The sequence below is a fragment of the Miscanthus floridulus genome, chromosome 18, assembly GCF_019320115.1.
Source record: "Miscanthus floridulus cultivar M001 chromosome 18, ASM1932011v1, whole genome shotgun sequence".
NCBI lineage: Eukaryota > Viridiplantae > Streptophyta > Magnoliopsida > Poales > Poaceae > Miscanthus > Miscanthus floridulus.
Genome location: NC_089597.1, coordinates 112,998,542 through 113,019,804, shown reverse-complemented (window position 1 = coordinate 113,019,804; position 21,263 = coordinate 112,998,542). Strand labels below are relative to the sequence as shown.

The window sequence follows — 21,263 nt, the reverse complement described above, 5'->3', positions numbered from 1 at the left end:
GAAGCTCGATCTGTGACTGTGAGTGCACACGCCTCTCGAGGTCGCTGTCGCCGGCCCCGGAAGACGGGTGTAGAAGTAGAGAGCGAATGCACTGCCGATTCTTCCTCGAGAAAAAAATACACACATCGCCGACGGCGACGGCGGCGATGGCGACAGCCGCGTGCGTGCGACTGTCCGTCCGGCCGGTCGGTGAGCGAGGTTGCAAGATGCCGGACACGCCCTCTCGGGGGAACCGCGCGCGGGCCACTACACACTACTCTATCGACTTCGATTCGATCCCGCGGACACGCAACGCGTGTGGAAACACAAACAGAAATCCGTGTCCGCGAGAGCTCTGGATCACATCACATAGCAACTTCTCACACATCACAGGTACGTACGACGTGCAAAGTAACCCGTGAGACAAACCACCCCGGTGGCCGGCCAGGTCAGGCATTCAGACGGGTAGGAGCCGGATCGCCGGATCGGATGTCAGCCAGCAATTAATTCACGGACTACAAGTTCGGAAGTCTCCTGTTCATGGGAGACGACGACCGAGTTGTTGTTGTTGTTGCCGCTGCTAGGATCGATTCAGTGTTTCGTTCTCCATAGCAGGATTGACGCGGAGAAAGAAGCTGGCCGGCCGACGCGAGCGCGGTGGAGCGGCGTGATCCACATGCTCGCGCGCCAGCTGTGAGACGAGCTGACACGGCGGCGTACGCCTGGCTGAATGCTCGTCGCTGATGGTTTTCCTCCTCCCGGCTCCGCTTGTCAAAGAGGCGGTGCTTGCTTGTGTCACACAGAACCACAGATTTTCCGTGGCCGCTCCGGCGAATTCGTCGAACCGCAGCGATGGACCGTTTTGCAGTCTGCCAGGGATCCAATCTGCTCCCATTTTTTTTATTTATAAAATTTGATTGATCTGATGTGAACAGAGATATTTGATCGATTAACTAGACCTGGTAGTTTCTGGCCCAAATAAATTAATAGGCTCATTCTATTCATAAGCCCAGCCCATCAAAGGACCAGGACGAGAACGACACTACCAAAACACATCCCATAACCCAACACGCCACGCCGGAGCAAACGAAGCCCAGCCCATGTCCATCAACGACGACACGACACGATTCCCGTGCCGCTCACCCTCCTCCCTCCTCTGCTCCCATTTCAAACGCGCATCCCCTCACCTCGTCTACGGCTCTCTCCACCGCGATCCCCTCAAGCGGCTGCAGCTAAACCCTAAGCCACGGCCACCTCCCTACGCCGCGGGCGCTCCGCGATGTGCCGGTGTGCGGAGGCGATCGCGAGGACCGTGCTGGCCTTCCTCGACGCCGTCATCCCGGGCTGCCTCCGCTCATGCTTCGGCGCACGCCCCCGCCGGGGCTCCGGCCGCCGAGTAAGACGAACCCCTGGCCCTCCTCCCTCTCCGTTCCTAAACTCTGATCTGGAGGTTGTCTCGATGTCATCATCGTTTTCATGCTCTCGTCTCTCGTGCAGGATACGCTTGTGCACAGGGATCGGGCCGCGGCCGCGGAGGTCATCTGGGATGACGAGGAAGGTACTGCGTCTATTTTGATTGTTTCCTCGGTTTCGGATGTGCGTAGGAACTTAGGATTCGGCTATCAGGGCCCGGCGTTTTATGTATGTGTTTGTCGTTGTTGCATTGGGAAAGGTTTGGTAAGGGATGGACGAGTTCATGAGGAATTGGCTGACGGTGCTGGAATTGATGAGGAGCTTAGACGCGAGGTGCGCGACTGCGCGTGCCAGATTAACTGCTGCTTTATTTCTTAATAATACGTTGTGAAACACATTAACCTGTCAATTTTTACTCCAAGGATTAAGATGATTAAGTTGATTCTCGTGGCACTCTTAACTCTAATCAGGCAAGTTACCTGAAGCTATGCGGCACTATTTCTGAAACCCCAGGTGAACTTCGCAATGAGGAGTCATATGAAAACAATTTGGAAAATACTAATGAGGTGGGATTGGGATTGCCCTTCTCAAAACCTGCTCCATATTGCTAGCTCGACTATCTGATGCCCTTCATTTCTGGACTTGCAGTGTGATAAGAAGCCCACTTCTGGACCACCAGTAGATTGTAAATTGCTGTTTGAAGCTAATTCATCAAAAGGGTAAGAAGTGCTCTAATTTCCACAAGTTTCTGAGATTATTTTGCCTTATCATGATATTACAAAATCAATGCCTCCTATGCCATGCAATCCCAGATGTGAGGAGCGTCACTCGCTCAGGTCTGAACTGAACACTGAAGATGCTGGCCATCATCATGGAGTTGAATTTGTTCCTCATTCAGCTTCCTCAGAAAAGAGACTGTTTCAAAATATCCAACACAAGCCTCTTGATTCTGGTGGTTCGCCCTTTCCAACTCCACTAGTTCTCAGGGATGATATGCAGACCCCTGGAACAGCCTATGCTTCACATAGAGGGACTTCTATATCTGGAAAGCGTGTGCGGACCCAGAAACAATTCATATACCCTGTCCTCAGATCCATTGAGAACAGACTTCGGCAGACAGAACTGACAGAAGATTCTTCACCATTGGCATCATCTCTAAAAGGGAGAAACTTGGAAGCAGATTCTATCAAGGATCCAACCCAAATATCTTCAATTTTAGTGGTTAAATCAGGATTGTCTGAAACTCCATCATATTCTGCACCTGATGCTGATGCTGATGCTTCAGACGAAGTAAAAGAAGCATTGTCTCCCGACGAGTTACTGGATGGCAAAGGACTACCAAAATCCAACTCGGATGAAAAGGATGCTGCATTGAGCCTGTCCCGCTGGCTGAAATCCTCCTCCACAGATGCTGAGAATCAAGTTAATGTTAAGTGCCCAGTAGGGGATCAATCGTATGACGACTGCACCTTTGTAACTGAGAAGCCTATCTTCATGGCATCTGATCTGAACTTGGATACCGATAATCCGACTCCTAGGTTACCCAAGGCATGGGATGGCAACGGTATTCCCAACACAACCACCATATACAAAGAGGTACTTATTTGTCACTCTATCTAATGATTCATTTTTTAACATGTGGTAATATGCGCTTTTGATCTAAATGTAACTCTTGTTAGGATCAAAGGGTCAATTGGCACACCACGCCATTTGAACAAAGGCTACTGAAGGTGTTATCTGATGAGGATCGTTGCCCTCCAAGGTCTTTTACTTTTGCTTTTTATTTTACTTACATTCATCAAAACCCTCCTTGTGTATCGGCATGCACCATGCTACTTATTCTCATGGTAAAATCATGACTGAATGCAGGAAAGTCGTCCGGGGGAAGTTGTTCCATCTCGAGGAGAAAGCTGAGTAGCGGGCAGAGTAATCATATGTAGCCCAGCTGTAATGAGTCTGTCAGCGACCTATTATGAAACCAATCTCTAAAGCTGCACCGTCAGACATGTCGCTGAACTAACGTTTATTGTCTGTTTTCTGTGAGGGTGATGCTGTGTACAAATGGCATAGTTTCTGTTGGGGTGTGAGGCTGTGTACAAATGGCATATTTCTGCTGGGTGTGATGCTATGTATCAATGGTGGATAAAGTCTGTCTGCTATGAACATCAGCTGCTGAATGATACCAAAATATGAGTTATTGTCCCTGGCTGCCCTTTCTTGAGCTCTTGGTAATGCAGCATTGCTGACACACTGCTCACAAGTTGTAGCTCACTCTATGGTCGACACCAGCACTGACATGAGTGAAACGCCATCAGTTAAGTACTGCTGAGCAAGCTTAGATACTTGACATGTCCTTTCTTGCTCTTCCTAGTTGCTATAAGCTCAATTCTCGAACTATTATGAGTTCATTTCTTTCTGAAGTCAGTAGAGCAAAACGTGCGATAGTTGGTACACTGTTCAAACTAGGCACAGATTATATAACCGAGGAACTACTAAATCTGAACCATTTTGAGCTTTACATATTTTTTCCTTCCCTGTATGCTGTATATTTGAGTCTGAATACAGGCCTCAAGCCTTTATGTGTTATTAAATACAGGCATGAAAAGAAAATTATTACATACATGGTATATCTGAAAATCTATATTTTCACGTATTGTAACAACAGTCACCCATCAGCCTCTTATATGCAGGTAAAAACTTCTGGGTACGCATGTACAGAAGTCATTATGTAGAAGGATACACCTCTTGCCCCACTTTGAGCCATCTCTCTACAATGGCATCATCTTCTCCCTCCATGCCATCTTCATAGTTCAACAGGACGCCAAACAAAATCTTTCCCTGTCCACGTGGAATTCCTTTAGTTATAAGATCAGAAAAGCAAAGATGAGCAAGACAGCACACATGAACCCACCTGTTTTCGTCTATACGATGCTAAAGTTGCCAGCGGTTCCTTTGACTTGATCACCTGCCCTGAGCTCTGATATAGGTTGATCATCTGACAACGGTTGCATCCTCCCATGGACTGCACATGGACCATTCCGGAAAATAAGACAAGTATTCAGCAATCAGCAAATAAGCAAAATATGCCTGAAAGCTAGTTTAGGAGCCACTAACCAAGTAGCTAACTCCTTTAGGGTTTTATTATTGGCAAAATTAGCACTTGGGCATAATCATTTACCAAGACAGACAGAAAAATGTCTGAAAGGATATTTATTTTAATCTGTGAAGTGATACACTCCCTCTGATTCAAAATACTTGTTTTAGCATTCTCAATTTCTTTCCAAATACATGTCATCCTAGAACTTCACTGCACCTTTTCGCTCTTTTCTTCCTTTCTTGCCCTTGCTAATAAATGTTATCACTCTCGCAAATAAATGAATAGATATTTCCAATTAAGCATAATAAAGCTAGCTAGATCATTTGATCCATTTTCTTAAGCGCACAACTCTAAAACAAGTATTTTGAAGGAAGTACCAAATCAGTATGAATTCTACAGTGGTTCGAGAAAAAAGTATAAATTGTACAGACTACAACGGGGGATCATCAGGTTTGCATTGTGTCTCAGCAAATGTGTCCAGCAGTTAATTTTGCTTTAATATTTGATGCACACCTTGGTATGACAATGCAATGGCGCTTAACTAATGAAGCACACAATTGATCAAAGTTTCCTCTGACAATTGGATCCAAAGGGGAAAAGGCACTTACAGTGAAATAGGCATCCCCTATGTGAAGCCTTTTCCAGTTATCCTCATTGTATGGTGTGGACCCATAGACAACAATATTTGGACGAAATCTCATTGCATCAACCAACACCCCTTGCTTACCATTTCCATTACCTAGCACGTGTGTAACTACAAAGTGAGTTATCATGACAAGGTTATCCAAAAAAAATGATTTATCTACTGATAGAGTCAAGCAACCTGGATATATTGGATGGTTCTGTAAGTAATCACAGGTCTTTTGGTGCTTTTGCAGTAAAACAGAGAGCACAAAAGAGGAACCATTTTTCTTTTTGATGGAAAAGGGGGAACAAAAACTGCGTACTTGAACTTAACCGGCTGTTGAGATCAGATATACTATCTTCAGAAACAAGAAGCAGCTGTCCTTCATTCACAAAACTAAGTTTGCTTCGAGTATCCCTACAGAGGCGATCTCTCCTGCCGTTAATTGTGCAGGAACGGTACTTGGAACTTGAGCATCTCACAAAGGTACAAGGACGTCCAATAGCTTCACTGAACCAGGAGTTTACCTTGTCACCATAACTTTGCACCTCATACCTGAAACAATTTGCCCAAACTTGTCATTATTATCACAATAAAGCTGAAGTTATCCATAAAATCAGACTAGGTAGAATATCACCAAACAAAATCAGCCTAAATAAACCAGATGCTAATTGGTGTAGGAACAAAGAACCCCGAAATCCACACCCACTACTTCTATTTATTGACTTCCTTTCAGCAAAAATACAAATAGTACAACATGAGGAATAGGATAAAAAAAGAAGATGGCAAAACAGGTGAATCTGAAAACTGCTATTGGCATAGCACAGGTGAACATGTACACAATTATACAACCATACCTTTGACCATAAACATCTACTTCTGCACTCAGATGAGTCAGATTCTCTAGAAGAGAGATTTGCAATTTATCCTTGCATTTTGGCGACTCTAAGAAGAGTTTCCCAAGCTCCAAGTCAATCAATGTGCAGATAGAGCTCAATTCGGGAACCTGAATATATGAAAATCGCCTAAGATTAGAAGCAAGCCCTCAATACATATTTGATAAGTAATTTTGTGCAACTCTATTTATGAATCATTAAGGAATAACTTTTTCCCTGTTCATGTAAAATATATTATAAAGACGGCAGTTAAAATATATTAGAAAAGTAAACTTCTTTCGCAAACAACACCCTAACGAACATTTTCCTACTTTCCAAAACCACTTCGCGCAAAATAGTGGATGGTTGCAAATCATGCATTCATTTGGCACTGGCAATTATGCTTCAATTCTTTTAGAACATAAAACAGACACCTAGATTTTACAAGTTTAGCACATAAAGGACAAAAAAAATTAATACAGTTACCTTCTTTTGCGTCAAAACTTCACCACCTGATCCTTGGAGAAGCCATTCTCTATCGTATTTTAAACCTAGGTAAAAAGAGCAAACATAATATATGGATCACAAATATAATGACACCGCAATACTGTAGCCAAAGCTACAAATGGAAGAAAAAAGCTGAACTGCAGGTCCCAAAGGCATACCACCAGTTGTCAGTGGCCAGCTCTGCACACTAAATCCTTGGCAAGATTTCACAGGATAGATAGTTATGGATTTTAAGCGAATATCTGAAATAGCTTGCTGGTGCCAATCATCTGCAATTAAACCATACGAATCAGAATTTTTAAATGAATAAAAAAGATATCACCGTTTTCATATTGTAAAGTAATTATGACATTACCTACTAAATTAAGAGTATCCATATTCACCATGTAGCCATTTTTCAATCCTACAGGTTTGGACACAAAAGATGACTGCAGGAACTTCAGAAATTCCTATTGGAAAACAAGATGAGTGATAACAGGTTAGAGATGATCTTGCACATAATTGGCAAGTCAGAAGAATTGTAGTGGCCTTAAAAATAAATACAATGGAAAAAATATCAGACCTCTGCATCTTCATATGTGGACATATAGCCAAATGATATCCTCACAGCACCAGTTGGTTTTCCATTTATTACGTCATTATCATCCCAACAAACATGCCCAGCCTGACATGTAGCAACACATTTGCTTTACTTAGATGCAAAAATGTAAGTTATAACAATATTATTGTTGTTGTACTGAGCAGATAAGGTTGCATTGTGTACCTCAAAATTGGAAACTAGATCTGAGTGCGACAAACCAACATACTTAGCACATGCACCAGGGTTACAGAAGCAGCCCGTCTGCAAAACAGTAGAGGAACTAATTCAGCCAAGATCACAGAAGCACTCAAAATAGTCTTAACTGGACAGAAACTTATCTCATATGATTGTTAGCTAGTGTGGGTCAGACATGCATAGATTTGCACAACTCAAATATATGATGCTTCATGTGTATACACCCACCCCACAAATTGTCACAAAGGGTTTGCGCAACACATGTACACCATAGAGGAAGCTGAGCTAGCTTAGTTGGTCAAGGGTGTAGATGTATGCCCAGACCGCCCAGGTTCAAGTCCTAGTTGAGGCGAAATTGGAAGCCTATTTTCTTAACAAAATGTCACCTAGTTCCTCCTAGATTGGTCTTTTTTTTTGTACACCATAGTATTTGCTCATGAATCTAGAAATGATGATGCTGACTGAAATGATTATTCTCTACCCCAATAAAAAAGTGCCAGTAAGAAAAGACATCGTAAGAAGTCCATAAGACATGCTAAAGGAGAAGCCCTTACACGCAAATGAATTCCTGACAATGAGGCAAGCTTCTCCACCTCACGATATCCAAACCAGGTGCCATCTTCTCTTTTCAAATTGAATGTGATTGTAGGACCCATTTTCTGATAATTCTCCTACAAAATAAGTCAATAGGAACAATAAATATGCCACACTAACAAATGTCAAGTGACAATTCCCTAGAGGTGAAAGAAAGCAAAGAAAAACTGAAGGCATGAAGTGCCTGGGTAATAGTACCTTAGAAGCTTGTCCATAGATTATGCAAACATTTTTCTCATTGCTATGCTTCAATTCCAGCATTTTATTTCTCACATAAGTAGCAAGAGACCCAGTATGCCTACAGGAGAACAACTCCATTGAGAAGTATATCATAGACAGAATATCAGGACCAAAAGCTATCTCTGATAGGTACCGTGCAATAGCCGAGATAGTTAGCATGTCAATTATCTTAAAGCCATATCGAAGAGAAGATATGCTCAAGAATGAGATTGTTCCATCCTCAAGAGCTTGCTCGATGCCTTTTCTTTTCTGAACAAAGTCGATGTCAGCAATTGAAGCAGCTACCGTTCCTGTGTCATAAGCATTCCAAAAGGTTACTAAAAACAAGAAACAAACAAACCAACCAACATTAAAAGCGGGGCATTACTAAGTTCTAACCTCCACTGAAGTATGTCTTGTTCAGTAAACTAGCAGCCTCTGCCATTGAATGAAAAATACGGAAGAAATCATTAGAGAGCTTGCCCCTTGCCATCATAATAAGAGAACATGATAACTGCTTGTTGCCTACCATTTTTTACAATTAAGGCACCAAGACCAGTTGGATAGCCGAATATCTGCAAGTTTGCCAAAAGATAACAGTTGGTTACATGTCTGGGGCAAGGCTTTCAAAAACAAAATAGCTGCACATGGATTACCTTGTAAAATGAACAGACAACAAAGTCAGCAGGATACAGGGTTAAGTTTGGTGGTTCAGTTGTACATCCTTTTGCAGCATCTATCAGAACCATCCACTGGCCCCTGCAAATGATGCACTTAATAAGCATGTCAAAGCTACTGAGTCCAAGGGAAATGGGATGATGTCTGCTAGACAAATTCAGTTACTTGTCTAGTACAGCCTTATATGCATCAAATATTTTACCGCTGTTGTGATGAGAAATCCATAAATTTTCCTTCCTTGATGAGCTTGACCAGGCTGAGGTTGAACTTATGTCCTGAGAAATTGCACTCTGAAGGGAATGCAAATAGATTTAAATTGTTTCCTACATCACAAAGAGAGAATAATATGAATCACCCCAGAATGGCAATCGCTATTCAGTTAGATAATAAGAGAATAGGTGTTACAGTTGAAGAAACACATTATGTCTATAAGTTCCTTACCTGAAATAGCTGTCAGCCTCCCATTCTGATAATTGTGCAAAAGCAAATCGTCACCTCTTCTTTGGTTTGAGTGTTTTGAAACCTTAAACAACCTATCACTCTCATGATTCTTTGATGGATCAGCAACCTCTTCAACATCAACTGCTGATACAGTAGCTCCTTTGCTCAGCGCATATCTATAAATACATTATTAAGGGGACACATAATCTACAGTATGCCCTACACCAATATGCATTATGGCACAGTGTCAACTTGAATTTCTCAGCTTTCGAAATAGACTGCTAATGAAAGAACCCATTTTGAAAAGAAAAAAAAATTCAAAATGAGAGCTTTATAGAACCTACTGTGAAGGGAATAGAAAGGAAAAATAGCTGGTTTGCCATATATCTGAAGCCATCGGAGTATAAAGATATGTAGCTATGACGCATTGCACCATTGGAGCATGTACTTGCATAATGATATATACATTAACCAGTCAGTAAGTAGAGTAGTAATGGTAGGATACTCTCTTATCCCAAGCACACTATTATGATTTTCCATTGTGTACATATAGCAACTGTCTCTACTCCATGGAAAACATTCACCAACAAGTTTCAGAGCTGCTGTTGCCCCTGATGTAAATATACATTTGTAGTCCCTTGGAGATGCATTGAAGTATTTTAGGACCTGTGAGAATAAAGTTTGTATCATAAGCAAGAAAAGGCTGGTTTCAACTTCTCTCGAGTGCACACAATTGTGTAAGATGTTAGCACCAATTTGCAGTTTCTTTGATCAGAACGAACATGAAAACTATATCCATACTCCTTTTCAACTTCAATTACATGTAATTAAGTATTTCTACTTTAGAACATATGTTGAAATAGACATGTAAATAGTTGTTGTGACTTGTGAGCATAAAATCAATAATGGATGCCTATCACCAGCAATGGCTTTCATTCAAAGAAACTGCTGCAGCGCTAGCTGATTTTTAAAAAAAGGGTTCCATCATTCAAAACATAAACATAAGAAACGGTAAGTCCAATTTTTTATAACATGCAGTACCTGATGCCGCACAGAAGTAACAATGTCGCTTGTAGCCATGCTTGAATCATTCTGACTATCTAAAAAGTGTGTCAAAGAACACAGCTGCAGTAATTTGGGCCTGTCCGGCTGCTAGTTTTCACAGCAGCAGCGGCTGCCGCAGCTGACTATGCATGCCACAAAACACTGTAGCAACAATGAAAAACTGCCTTGTACATAAAACTCTTCTTCCTCTTAATTGAGCAGCAGAGCTCCTGGCCTCCTGCCTTTACTTAAAAAAAAACAACGAAAAAGTGCAGCTGTATGGCTGCCTGAACAAGCAGCGAGCAGCATGGTCCACAAAAGGATGCAATTCTCACTTTTCAAGGAGTCAAACGATTTGAAGCTGGACCAAAGTTATATCAAAAAGTACTAACATTTATGATACAAGATAAGTAACATTTAATAACTATGAAATATATTTTCGTAGTAAACCTAGTAGAGACATAAATGGCTAATACTATTCACTAAAAATTTGGTCAAAGTTAAGCCAGTTTGACTTTCACAAATCTCATAGTTGCATCTTTTGTAGACGGAGGGAGTAAATAGCTATCAAGGGGGGAAAGCTCTTGTGAATAGAAGTCCCAAATTTAAGGATACGAGGATTCCCGTAGACATTAGACATAAGATCTCTAGCAACATCTGCCATCTGTGCCTCTGAGTACAGTGTCGCACCAGCATGGTCCAGGTAAACCATCCCTGCTCCTCAAAAAACAACACATCTTTAGAAGCTAGCAAGCTGCAAACTTCCATATATGTAAAACTTAACATTATCCTCTTTTAACGTTCTCAGTCACGTCCTCAAAATGCAAAGCTTAGATGCAAAATTGACATTGCTCCTCTCTTAGCCATAACAACATAGCTCAAAATTCCCAATAAAAGAGTGTATGAGAACGGCATAAACATTAAAAAGGTTTTATCTTTCATTCTTGCAAGAGTCAACAAATTCAGTTTGAAGTTTTCGCGTATGAATTGAGTAGGTCGCGAAATCACACCTTCCAGCCGCTTGAACTCGGCGGCCCGCAGCTCGTCGATGCCCCTGGGCGCGTCCGGGTAACCGTAGTCTCCACCGAACTTCTCCAAGAACTCCGCCTTGCTCTGGCCCATCTCTTACCCTTTCTCTCTCTCCCGCAGCTCCTTAAATCGCAATCTCAAGTTCTCAACCCGACCCAAACCGATCAGGTTACGCTCCAATAGAACTTAGAGGATCAATTATTGTTGCTGTCCGCCCTGGATTAAGTACTAGCGAAATTGGAGGTGACCACCAAATCGGGTTCTGAATTGGTCGGGATCGTTTTCAGTTTCTCCGCTCGTGCTGGACGATACGGCGTGGGGCAAGAAAGCCACAAGCGTGGAATCTCTCGATGGCTAGGGGCCAGCGAGCGGGAGGTGGTACTGTGGAAGCTCGAGGATGCGTAAGGGCTCACGCAAGATTTCATACCTCCACGGTCAATGGAGGCACGGCCATACGGAGCCTCCGCAAGCGTCAGCAGTGGCGTGGGGAAGAGACGGACACACTGTTGACCACCGCTTCTCCCCTCTGCATGGGCCGGTCTGGGCCAAACTCGTGGCAAGTGGCTATTAGGCCCGGGCCTAAGAACGACACGGCGATACGTTGTGCCATGGCCCATGGGCCATGGGAGTTTGATGTCAAGTAAACAGGGTGAAGTTATTGAAACTTTTTTCCTAAAATTATACTGCAAAATCCGGCAGATCCCCTTGCCTGGAAAGGGCTACTCTACGAATTCAGAGTAAAATTATAGAGAATGGTATCCAAACGTCCACGTCAAAATGCCCCTGGTAGTACCTTTTACAATGTACATACATGCAAACACTATCAGAGCTAGTCAATCATTCCCCTGGAGAGATTCACCAAAATACTACATTGCAATGGCAAAACTACACCGCCGTGCAAAAGGAACATGAGAGTCATGGATCTGAAAGTTGTGCAGTTCCAGCTGTTGTTCCTTGAGGAAATTTTACAAGATTTAGGTCGACTGTACATAAGAGCGTAAAGTAGGTCATGGACTCAACTTAGGACAGGGGCTGCACTGGCTGGAAAGAGCAGGAGCTACAGAAAGAATTAAGGATGCTTCAGAACCCTCCTAGAACAGCCAGTGCTTCTTCTTCGCCTTGCGGGTCAGGAGATCTGCAATGTGCAGAAAATGAACTCAGTTAGAATCTAGCCAGAAAAGGGGAAGTACAGAAACATACAAGTACATTTCGTTAAAAATCAATGATGAAACCTTTTTAAGTAAATTTAATCATGAAAATTTGTAAATGCACATTGGCAGTTCACCAAGTCTGTGCAAAATACTTACCATCGATTCCATACAAGGAATTGTAGTGTACTTCACACCAGAAGCTTAACCAAAGCTCTGCAAAAATTCATACCAGCACTGGGATTAGATGGTAAATTGGTAATGATTCCTGCAGAACCGAAATATACTGTTGTGGTTTGCATATTGCAATAGTTGAATGCAGCATTATCTCAAGAGCAGAATAAATGCTGCCATGCTGGTGCCAAAGAAGTTTGATATGGAACAAAACATCTGATAACTGAGTAGCAGAGTATCCAAGCTCTTACCTTTTGTGGGAGTTAGATCCCTAGGAACTATCTCAATTAAGCAGGTGTCTTTAAATGATGTCAGCAAACAAATTTTGGCACCAAACTGTGAGAATTTGAGATACAAAAGGTGTTAGAAAATTTATAGTCTACAGACATTAGACGTACTGATGCTGCAATGATAATATTGATCAGAACAAGAAATCTCCAGACTCCAGAGGGAACATAAAATGCAAATGAAAACCTGACTAATCAACCAAGGGATCATGTTTGAAGTTAAACTTTATAATTCAACGAATGATAACAGACAGAAAAATTTCCAGACATCTTTGACAAGGATTCCCAAACAAATTCACAACAGGCACTTAATATCCACCTTTTTTTAGTTTCATGACTTAAGAGTTGCATTCATAGGGACAAAGGATCCTCTCGGTTAAGGTATAATTAGAATTAGAAAAATAAAAAGGAAATTTATGTAGAAAAAAATGCATTTAAAAGGATTTACTCAAATCTTGAAACTGAAACTCTGAAAGTGCTATTTTACCCGATCTGCAGCTGCTTGTAAGGTCAGATGATCCCCCCATTCCCCAGATCTGCAGAAAAATGCATATATGAGTATATGAATAACCGAGCATCACTCTCTATAGTGAAAATGATAAGAAACTCAGATCTGTTAGCAAACCTTTTCATTTTCTTCAAGTACACCTTATATTCCATTGGTACATAACTTTCATATTGTTTTCTGAATTCCTTCAGCTGATAAACAGGGAATTCCAGTACAACTATGTATTTAATGTATTGTATATTTATTTGCCAAATACAGGCAGTGGACAACCAAAAAAAACTAACCTGTTTCATGATAGCTTTTCTCACATGCTTATGATAGTCAGGATTGTGAAATATCTGGTCAGCCAAAGCTCGGAACTGTAACAATATGTCATTTAGAAAAGAAAAGAGTTAAGGGTTCAGAATAAAGAAAGAAGTAATGAAGCCAAATGTTGCTGAATGACTTAACAATTTTGAGCTTAGATAACACAGGCCAATTAACCCTGTTAGACATATATGCATCGTACTTGTGTCTATCGTACTGGATCCGGTCTAGCTGATATGCATTCCTGTAGGCCGATCAATGCTTAATTGTGCATTGTAAACCGTACATTGTAATCCCCTTTCAGTATGAGATAACAGTGGCACTCTATATGGAAACTACATGACAATTTTCAAGCAAGCTAGCAGAATCACATGCTAATTGGAAACAGCCCTGATGATGTGGCGTATAGTATTTTAAATAAATGGAATGTTAATTTACACTAAGTACTTGTCAACAAACCTGACAATTCCCATCCCCCTCTATCTGAAATTCAGCCAAACCATAAGTGCCCAACCTGTCAAAAGAAAGGTAACTGTAAGTGAAATTAACACAACTCTTTTTTGACCAAAATATGTAAATTTCCAATCTCCACAGGAGCATCTCCAACAGATTACTTACATCACATCACCTAAAAGTCTATATAGGTGATCTATTATTAGTAGTGTAGCCTTTTCTTCTTCTCCCAACAGATTACCAATACCTTTAAATTGGATAGGGGAGAGTTGGTGGATCACCTACATTTGAGGGAGAGGGGTGGATTTTAAGTAACTACTTAAAACTTTTAGGTCTTGGGGACAGGATAAGTACTCTGTTGGAGCAACCACAATCTCTTATATTGCAGATTTTTGGTATTGGGGATGAGATAAGTAATCTATTGGAGATGCTCTACAATCTAGTTTTTTGTGTTGTATTTATGTGTGAGATTGAGAAATACTTTGTGTACCTTTCCAGCAATCGCTCGTGGTCCAGTGTTGCATTATCAACATTGGGTATTTTTCCATTAACTCGGGGAGTATACTGCCAAAGAAGAGTGCACTAACTGATCATAAAACTTAGCAGAAAACTTTTTACTACAAAATAAAGTAAACTATAGACTTACAGTATGATTGACTTTTAACAATGCATAATATATAGATCAATTACTTTGACTATCGAGATTGATTTAGCACACTTGCCAAAATTGATCACTATTGACTTCTTTCATGACATATTTTTTTCTCGAATGCACAGGAGAGCTGCATGTCATTATATTATATATAGAGAGAGGTGTGTATCTATTGCCAAACGATATATTATATTGCTTTTCTTATATATTGTCATTAACAGTAAAACACTTTCAAGCATAAAACTAACAGTACCACTTCTGTATCACATCAGTTGTGGAGCCAGGATTTTTATGGAGCCTGGGTGAGACGCAACATAATACTTACACATAATATTGAGAATTGGACATAACATCGAATGTGCTTGAAAGATAGGATAGCAGAAAGTTTGTTCTGCAATTGTTGTGTGGCTCTACAGACTATACAGCTCCTCTGACCAATTAGCATTTTTTTATATATACCTCTGACCAATTAGCAAAGCAACCTACATGATCTTGATGTGCTGGCCTAATGCGTGTTCAGCAGGTGAGCCCGGGCACCGGCCCAGGGTGGCCAGGCCTTGGCTCCGCCACTGTATCACATAAAACTTTATATCATTTGACAATAGTTGGCTAAAATTTACTAGTTTGATCAGGGCACCTTAGCAAAAACAACAGAAAGGGCATTGAGTACTATGCTGACGAAAGTTATGTTCAGTTGGGAAACAATACAGATGCAGATCCAAGACATCTATACATAAGTTCAAGAATGGAAATCAGAGGAAAACTGCATTAAGGATCAAACATCAAGTCGCTCTGGATTACCGGGATTGACCCCAAATGGGACAGGCGCTTCCCAAGACTATGTCCACTGCTGCTATTTGCTTGGGCAAGGAGGCTACCAATGGTGACGCTTCGGACAGGCGCTTCCTCCTCGCTCTCTTGAGTACTGCTGCTGATGCTTGAACTAGAGCTTTTACTAGCGCGGTCCTGCTGTCCAGACATGCTATCTCCAAATGAACATTGACAATATCTCAGACCAACAATAAGCTTGAGAGAAACCAAGTAGCAGCTTAGTTTAATAGTCAAGCAATATGCATTCACATGATGGCAGGAAGGAAAAAAAAAGCTCAAAGCAACTAGAAGCAACCAACAAGCTTCTTTCCCAGCATTACACTCCAAAACACAACACTGTTTCGCTGATTGGAACTAGGGAGTATAATGCCTGATTGGATTCTTACTTCTTATCGTATTACTTCATGGGTTCCATGGAGAATGCTTGATGGGATTCTCTGGAGATTATATTCCAATTCCAACAAGAAGCGGACAATACAGCAGTACAGCAAAATGAGGATCCCCTGACTCACTCATTAGCATGCATAATTCCTGTGTCCGATAGTTACACACATTTCCAGTTCCCGATGCCTCTAACACTTCGTTTTTACAGGATCGAAGGAACATTCCAGGGATGTTTATCACGGTAATCGAACTGACCGACCAACCAATAATAATAATAAACAAGCAAGAAACGAAATGGATAACTAGAAATAAGCTATGTTTCACTCGTGCTAGCAATCCAGTATCCAAGAGCCCAAGTATTAATTCACCCAACAACTTCACTCTTCTAAATAACTAGTATTGCCAGAATTTAATTAACCAGTCGACAATCGGATCTTGGATTAATCGATACAAAAAGGGGGGAAAGATGTTCTTCTTTCTAGATGTCAGTTAGAGCTAAGAACCAACTATCACTCTATCAGGCGATCTTAACTCTTCAGTAGAAATCCTTCAGAGGGAAGTTCAAGGAGGGAGCTATTAATCGCGAAGAAATCTACCATGAACAGTAATCAGGTGAAGTAACCCAAGAAGCAGGACCTCACTAGCCGGAGACACGCTACTTATGGAGCCGAATCGCGATCGCCAGAGAATCCAGCTGCGAATCGGATGAACTGATCGAACTGAGGAAGTGAGGAGGGGAACTTACTAGCTAGCCGGATCGAGGCCGTGGTCCGCGCGGCAAGCGGCGCTCGAGTTGCGCAGGCAGCTCACTCTCCCGGTGGGGCGCCGGAACGAAGAAAGAGAAACGTCGCCTTTTTCTTTCTTTTTGCTGTCGGGCTCAATTCCTGCGAAAATGGTAGGCACCGCCCTTAAGTCAGCCACATTTTCGGAAACACCCATGAGAGTTTGGATATGCCGATCTAGTAGAGTTCCCAACTCCTCCATGATTTAAAAAAAAGACTAGCAAATTTACTCATGCGTTACAACGGAAGGAAAAAGACTATGAAACATTAATAAGAAATGAGTACGAGAGTGTTGCATATATATTTATATTTTCTATAAAATTAAAAGTTACAATTTATTTTATGATGACCAAGTTATCTATATATAATATAAGTTAATATTGACAACAAGATAATAATATCTTATTAATTCTGTCTCAAATTTAATAAGATATAAAATTAATAGTCTTTTCTTTTGTCGTGAGACAAAGAAATATTTACTCATAATTATCTTGAATTTTTTATTATAGTCGACAGGAGTTAGTTCCGTCATGTTAAGAATTGTTCTGTACGTTGATGATTACGATCGAGACCTCTGTTGATTTATACGCATCAGCCCTCATGGAGGCTTGCACTAATATATACGTATAACTTGGTGATACATTTTTTTATATTAGACTGATAACAAACTACTCAAAATTTTAATTTATAGTTTGATTAGTTGAACTATCAAACCCAGGTTGTAATAAAATAAATTTATTATTAATCAAAACTACATTAAGAATTTAGTGGTGAAAATATTTTATATTAACAAATGATGAAGGAGATAATGTGTACGAACCGGTGTTCGCCTAAACGGATTAAACGGCCGTTTAAACGGCGAGTAAGCGGTGATAAACTATTTTGTTTATGAGGTAAACGGAAATTAAACGGTTAACCATTTAAACGGTCAAAAAATAAGAAAAACGGTCTAAACAGCCTAAACGGAACGGAGATAAACAGCATTAAACGGGCTAAACAATTGTTTAAACGGCTGTTTAGGCGAACACGAGGTAAATCTAGTTTAGTTTTGTATGGATAAATTTATATATTTAAGTTTATTATATTTATAAATGTGTACACTTGATATGTTACATGCATAAATATCTATATTTGGTTCTTTTCACATACATTAATATATATACATACCAAAATAATTAATTTTTACTCGGATAAATATGTATAAATGCTAGAATACTTGATTTTTTACATGCACATATATAATTATATGTATTTTTTTAAGTACAAAACCGTTTAGACCGTTTAATTTCGTTTAAATACCGTATAAACAGTCTAAACGTTAAATGAAGGCGGCCGTGTAAAAACCGTTTACGGTTTAGAAAAACATGGGTATGAACAAGAAAAAACAGAAAAAAAGACCCATTCAAATAATGGACACGAAGAAAGCAATCTGGAGAAGAAAAGAAAACAAGGAAAAAACGGTTAAAGGTTGGACGGAAGAAACAAATGCTAAAAGAAAAAGGGGGAAAAGAACATTAGACACAGAACGGAAAGAAAAATAACATGAAATAACGTGGACAAGAAAACAGACCGAGTGTTACTCGGTAGGCTGGACGAAAAATTATTTGACCGCAGAAAGTTTGGCTCTTTAGTATTAGATTTATAATTAGCTTGAATTTTTTATTATAGTCGATAGGAGTTAGTTCCGTCATGTTAAAAAATTGTTCTGTACATTGATGATTAGGATGGAGACCACTGTTGATTTATATGCATCAGCCCTCATGGAGGCTTGCACTAATATATACGTATAACTTGGTGATACATTTAATTATATTAGACTGGATAACAAACTACTCAAAATTTAATTTATAGTTTGATTAGTTGAACTATCAAACCCAAGTTCTAATAAAAATAAATTTATTATTAATCAAAAGTACATTAAGAATTTAGTGGTGAAAATATTTTATATTAACGAGTGATGAAGGAGATAATGTGTAAGAACAAGAAAAACAGAAAAATGACGCATTCAAATAACGGACACGAAGAAAGCAATCTGGAGAAGAAAAGAAAACAAGGAAAAAACGGTTAAAGGTTGGACGGAAGAAACAAATGCGGAAAGAAAAAGGGGGAAAAACAACATTAGACACATAACGGAAAGAAAAATAACATGAAATAACATGGACATGAAAACAGACGGAGTGTTACCTGGACGAAAAATTATTTGACGGCAGAAATTTTGGCTCTTTAGTATTAGGTATAGATATGGCAAAACATCAATGATTACTTAGCTTATGTATATGACTTAAACTCGAGTAGAAGTTGCACTCGCTTAATGGTTACTTAGCTTATGTATGTATCGTTCAATTTTCAAGAGAAAGTCAGACAAACTTTGTCAACATAGCAGGATTTGGCTTATCCTATTTTGTGTTATGCGTCTCGCTTTAATTTACTCACCAGATATATTTGCGTGTGTGTATAGGAGATTTGCAAAAAATAAAAGGGACATCACAAAAAATATGTACGAAGAATATTTGCAACAAAGAAACTTAGCTAGATGAACGCACTAAGCAAATACTATATCATAAACTTTACACAACGATTAAAACACACAATAAAATAAGCAACAATTGAGGTGAGCTCACCTCGGCTCGCTAACGCCAGCAGCAACGAGGAGTTTGCTTGGCCGGGTGAGCCGATTTGGCTCACTTGAGCCAGCAAGAGCAACAGCGTCAAAAGATCGCTCGCACGAGTCCTGAAAAACTTGCTTGGCATCCAAACGCATAGCTAAACCGTGATTCTGGCTAGACAAGGCAACACATTGCTAGGCACAGAAACCAAGCACGCCCTGAAAACCTCATCATGAAGTGACGAATAACTGACAATCAATTTTTTTCGCGATGCTATCGGATTGTTGCCACTATCCTTTAATCCATGACATAACACCCACTCAAAGATTGAACTTCCTTGAATCGCCAGCAAGGCTCAAGATCCACTAGGAATACTCGTTCTCCACTCCAGATTGATGGGTTTTAAAACAAGAACACCTCTAGAGTCTCGCAGCAAGATCTCCACAAAAAAGGTTACTCCGCGAGACTGTTTAGGTGCTAAAAACACCAAGAATAAGAAGTCTTTGATTTTCACTTGTATCGTCTAGTGAGTAATATTGCTTAACATATACATCATAGTGCATTATCATCAATGATCCGATGGCATTGATCAACTGCTATGGTATATTGAATAACTTCAAATTTGGCTCTGTTTGAAGTCCACTCCCATATAATTCAACTTCTTTAAAATTATAGAGTTAATCTCTATCATATCCCGACACTCTTGATCAACTTGATTAGGAGTAACTCTAGTGTGTGGATCAAATTTTGCTCTTGACTCTAACTCTTGGTCAAGTTATCGATCTTGCCACCACTTAATAATATGGCCAAAGAAAAATGAAAACCCTAATGCTAATTTTATTTTTAAGTGCCTTTAATACCAAGTTGCACTTAGACACTACCGTGTCCTTAACCTTCAAGAATATCCTTGCCATACAAAGAATCCAATCATTTGGGACAAGAAAACCAAGTGTCTTTAATGTGACTAACCATTTGTTCTAATCATTGCAAAACAAATTTAGGTACATGTTCCATATATCCATCAATCACCAAAACACAGACCAAAAACCTCAATGCATTTAGTTTTTTAGATAATAAAGCCTTATTCTTCTTTTCCTCTTCTCCTACCAATATAAGTTCATTTCTCCTATCAGTTAATTTAATAAAATAAGGTATTTTTCCTCTTTGATGAAAAAGCAAAAGAGGCACCTTAACTAGGAAAATTAGAATTAGTTCATGATCAAGATAATACACAAAAAGTTGTTGTTCTCTGAAAGAACTAAACTAAAATAAGGCACATTTCATCGTTGTATGCAAGTAGAACATTTTTTAACACTACAACAAAAAAATTGTAGACATGAAATTGCTTGTTGTGATGTGTTATCTTTGTTGTTTGACCTCTTACAGTCTTACGCAACATTGACCTTACACACTTTTTTACATTATTGTCTCACACTCCTATCTATAAATGTAAATACATGTCTACAATCTCTCATAGAGCATATCTATATCGATATAGATAGATGTACATAAATTTCTTTCATTCTTCCGTCCTCATTCTCTTTTTCATTCGTCTGTCTCTTATGCACCTTGTCCCTCACTCAACCGACACAACGTCGGTTACAGTCTAACACCTCATCACTGATATTATGGTCTTGCAGCCGAGCCCGTGCCCATTGTCTGTCACTTCCATCCTTCTCCAACTGTTGAAACTAGATAATTTTGGTCATCTGGCTAGTTTAATGGTTGTTTTATATTTCTACAGATAATAAAAGTCTAGTTTAATAAAAATTAATAATTAACTTATTTTAAACCAAAAATATGAAACTAAGTACCAATTTCCTTTAAAAATGTATGTATTTGTTGATGCTCTATCT

The 21,263-nt window shown here is 39.9% G+C and overlaps 3 protein-coding genes across 8 annotated transcripts; 1 reads left to right on the top strand and 2 right to left on the bottom strand.

The window, feature by feature from the left end:
• Positions 1-958: 958 nt before the first annotated feature.
• Positions 959-3,697, top strand: LOC136520668 (protein JASON-like). 3 transcript variants are annotated; one of them, XM_066514275.1, is made up of 8 exons: positions 1,132-1,375; positions 1,477-1,537; positions 1,652-1,725; positions 1,863-1,958; positions 2,041-2,111; positions 2,205-2,988; positions 3,072-3,154; positions 3,262-3,697. In XM_066514275.1, exons 1-8 carry the CDS (start codon positions 1,259-1,261, stop codon positions 3,308-3,310), a joined length of 1,335 nt encoding a protein of 444 aa, XP_066370372.1. In that variant the 5' UTR covers positions 1,132-1,258; the 3' UTR covers positions 3,311-3,697. The 3 variants fall into 3 exon arrangements, with proteins under 3 accessions (XP_066370371.1, XP_066370373.1, XP_066370372.1); XM_066514274.1 differs by lacking the exon at positions 1,652-1,725 and having other exon boundaries at positions 959-1,375; XM_066514276.1 differs by lacking the exons at positions 1,652-1,725; positions 3,072-3,154; positions 3,262-3,697 and having other exon boundaries at positions 959-1,375; positions 2,205-3,047.
• A 201-nt stretch (positions 3,698-3,898) lies between these two features.
• Positions 3,899-11,764, bottom strand: LOC136520667 (molybdenum cofactor sulfurase). 2 transcript variants are annotated; one of them, XM_066514271.1, is made up of 22 exons: positions 11,258-11,764; positions 10,863-10,967; positions 10,245-10,303; positions 9,709-9,869; positions 9,204-9,379; positions 8,965-9,085; positions 8,741-8,843; positions 8,614-8,659; positions 8,484-8,522; positions 8,239-8,395; positions 8,064-8,163; positions 7,826-7,942; positions 7,260-7,337; positions 7,059-7,160; positions 6,852-6,945; positions 6,655-6,765; positions 6,476-6,540; positions 5,972-6,120; positions 5,437-5,669; positions 5,098-5,228; positions 4,304-4,414; positions 3,899-4,230 (listed from the first exon to the last, which is right to left on the bottom strand). In XM_066514271.1, exons 1-22 carry the CDS (start codon positions 11,367-11,369, stop codon positions 4,117-4,119), a joined length of 2,484 nt encoding a protein of 827 aa, XP_066370368.1. In that variant the 5' UTR covers positions 11,370-11,764; the 3' UTR covers positions 3,899-4,116. The 2 variants fall into 2 exon arrangements, with proteins under 2 accessions (XP_066370368.1, XP_066370369.1); XM_066514272.1 differs by having other exon boundaries at positions 3,900-4,230; positions 10,863-10,961; positions 11,258-11,763.
• A 261-nt stretch (positions 11,765-12,025) lies between these two features.
• On the bottom strand, positions 12,026-16,906 carry LOC136520638 (OVARIAN TUMOR DOMAIN-containing deubiquitinating enzyme 11-like). Of its 3 annotated transcripts, none has more exons than XM_066514214.1 (10): positions 16,765-16,906; positions 15,606-15,790; positions 14,643-14,716; positions 14,159-14,213; positions 13,678-13,752; positions 13,511-13,584; positions 13,373-13,421; positions 12,850-12,934; positions 12,584-12,640; positions 12,026-12,411 (listed from the first exon to the last, which is right to left on the bottom strand). In XM_066514214.1, the coding sequence occupies exons 2-10, from the start codon at positions 15,783-15,785 to the stop codon at positions 12,368-12,370; spliced, it is 693 nt and encodes a 230-aa protein (XP_066370311.1). In that variant the 5' UTR covers positions 15,786-15,790; positions 16,765-16,906; the 3' UTR covers positions 12,026-12,367. The 3 variants fall into 3 exon arrangements, with proteins under 3 accessions (XP_066370311.1, XP_066370313.1, XP_066370314.1); XM_066514216.1 differs by having other exon boundaries at positions 15,606-15,786; XM_066514217.1 differs by having other exon boundaries at positions 15,606-15,830; positions 16,765-16,858.
• Between the last annotated feature and the right edge of the window lie 4,357 nt (positions 16,907-21,263).

Coding starts and splice junctions, on each gene's coding strand:
- LOC136520667 (XM_066514271.1), bottom strand. CDS start 11,369: ATGGGCCAGAGCAAGGCGGAGTTCTTGGAGAAGTTCGGTGGAGACTAC. Junction 8,523..8,613: donor TGCCTTAATTGTAAAAAATG/GTAGGCAACAAG, acceptor ATTCAATGGCAG/AGGCTGCTAGTTTACTGAAC. Junction 4,415..5,097: donor TAGGGGATGCCTATTTCACT/GTAAGTGCCTTT, acceptor GTCCATGTGCAG/TCCATGGGAGGATGCAACCG.
- LOC136520668 (XM_066514274.1), top strand. CDS start 1,080: ATGTCCATCAACGACGACACGACACGATTCCCGTGCCGCTCACCCTCC. Junction 1,538..1,862: donor CATCTGGGATGACGAGGAAG/GTACTGCGTCTA, acceptor AACTCTAATCAG/GCAAGTTACCTGAAGCTATG. Junction 2,112..2,204: donor GAAGCTAATTCATCAAAAGG/GTAAGAAGTGCT, acceptor ATGCAATCCCAG/ATGTGAGGAGCGTCACTCGC.
- LOC136520638 (XM_066514214.1), bottom strand. CDS start 15,785: ATGTCTGGACAGCAGGACCGCGCTAGTAAAAGCTCTAGTTCAAGCATC. Junction 14,717..15,605: donor CCCATTTGGGGTCAATCCCG/GTAATCCAGAGC, acceptor CTTCTTTGGCAG/TATACTCCCCGAGTTAATGG. Junction 13,753..14,158: donor AGGGGGATGGGAATTGTCAG/GTTTGTTGACAA, acceptor ATATTGTTACAG/TTCCGAGCTTTGGCTGACCA.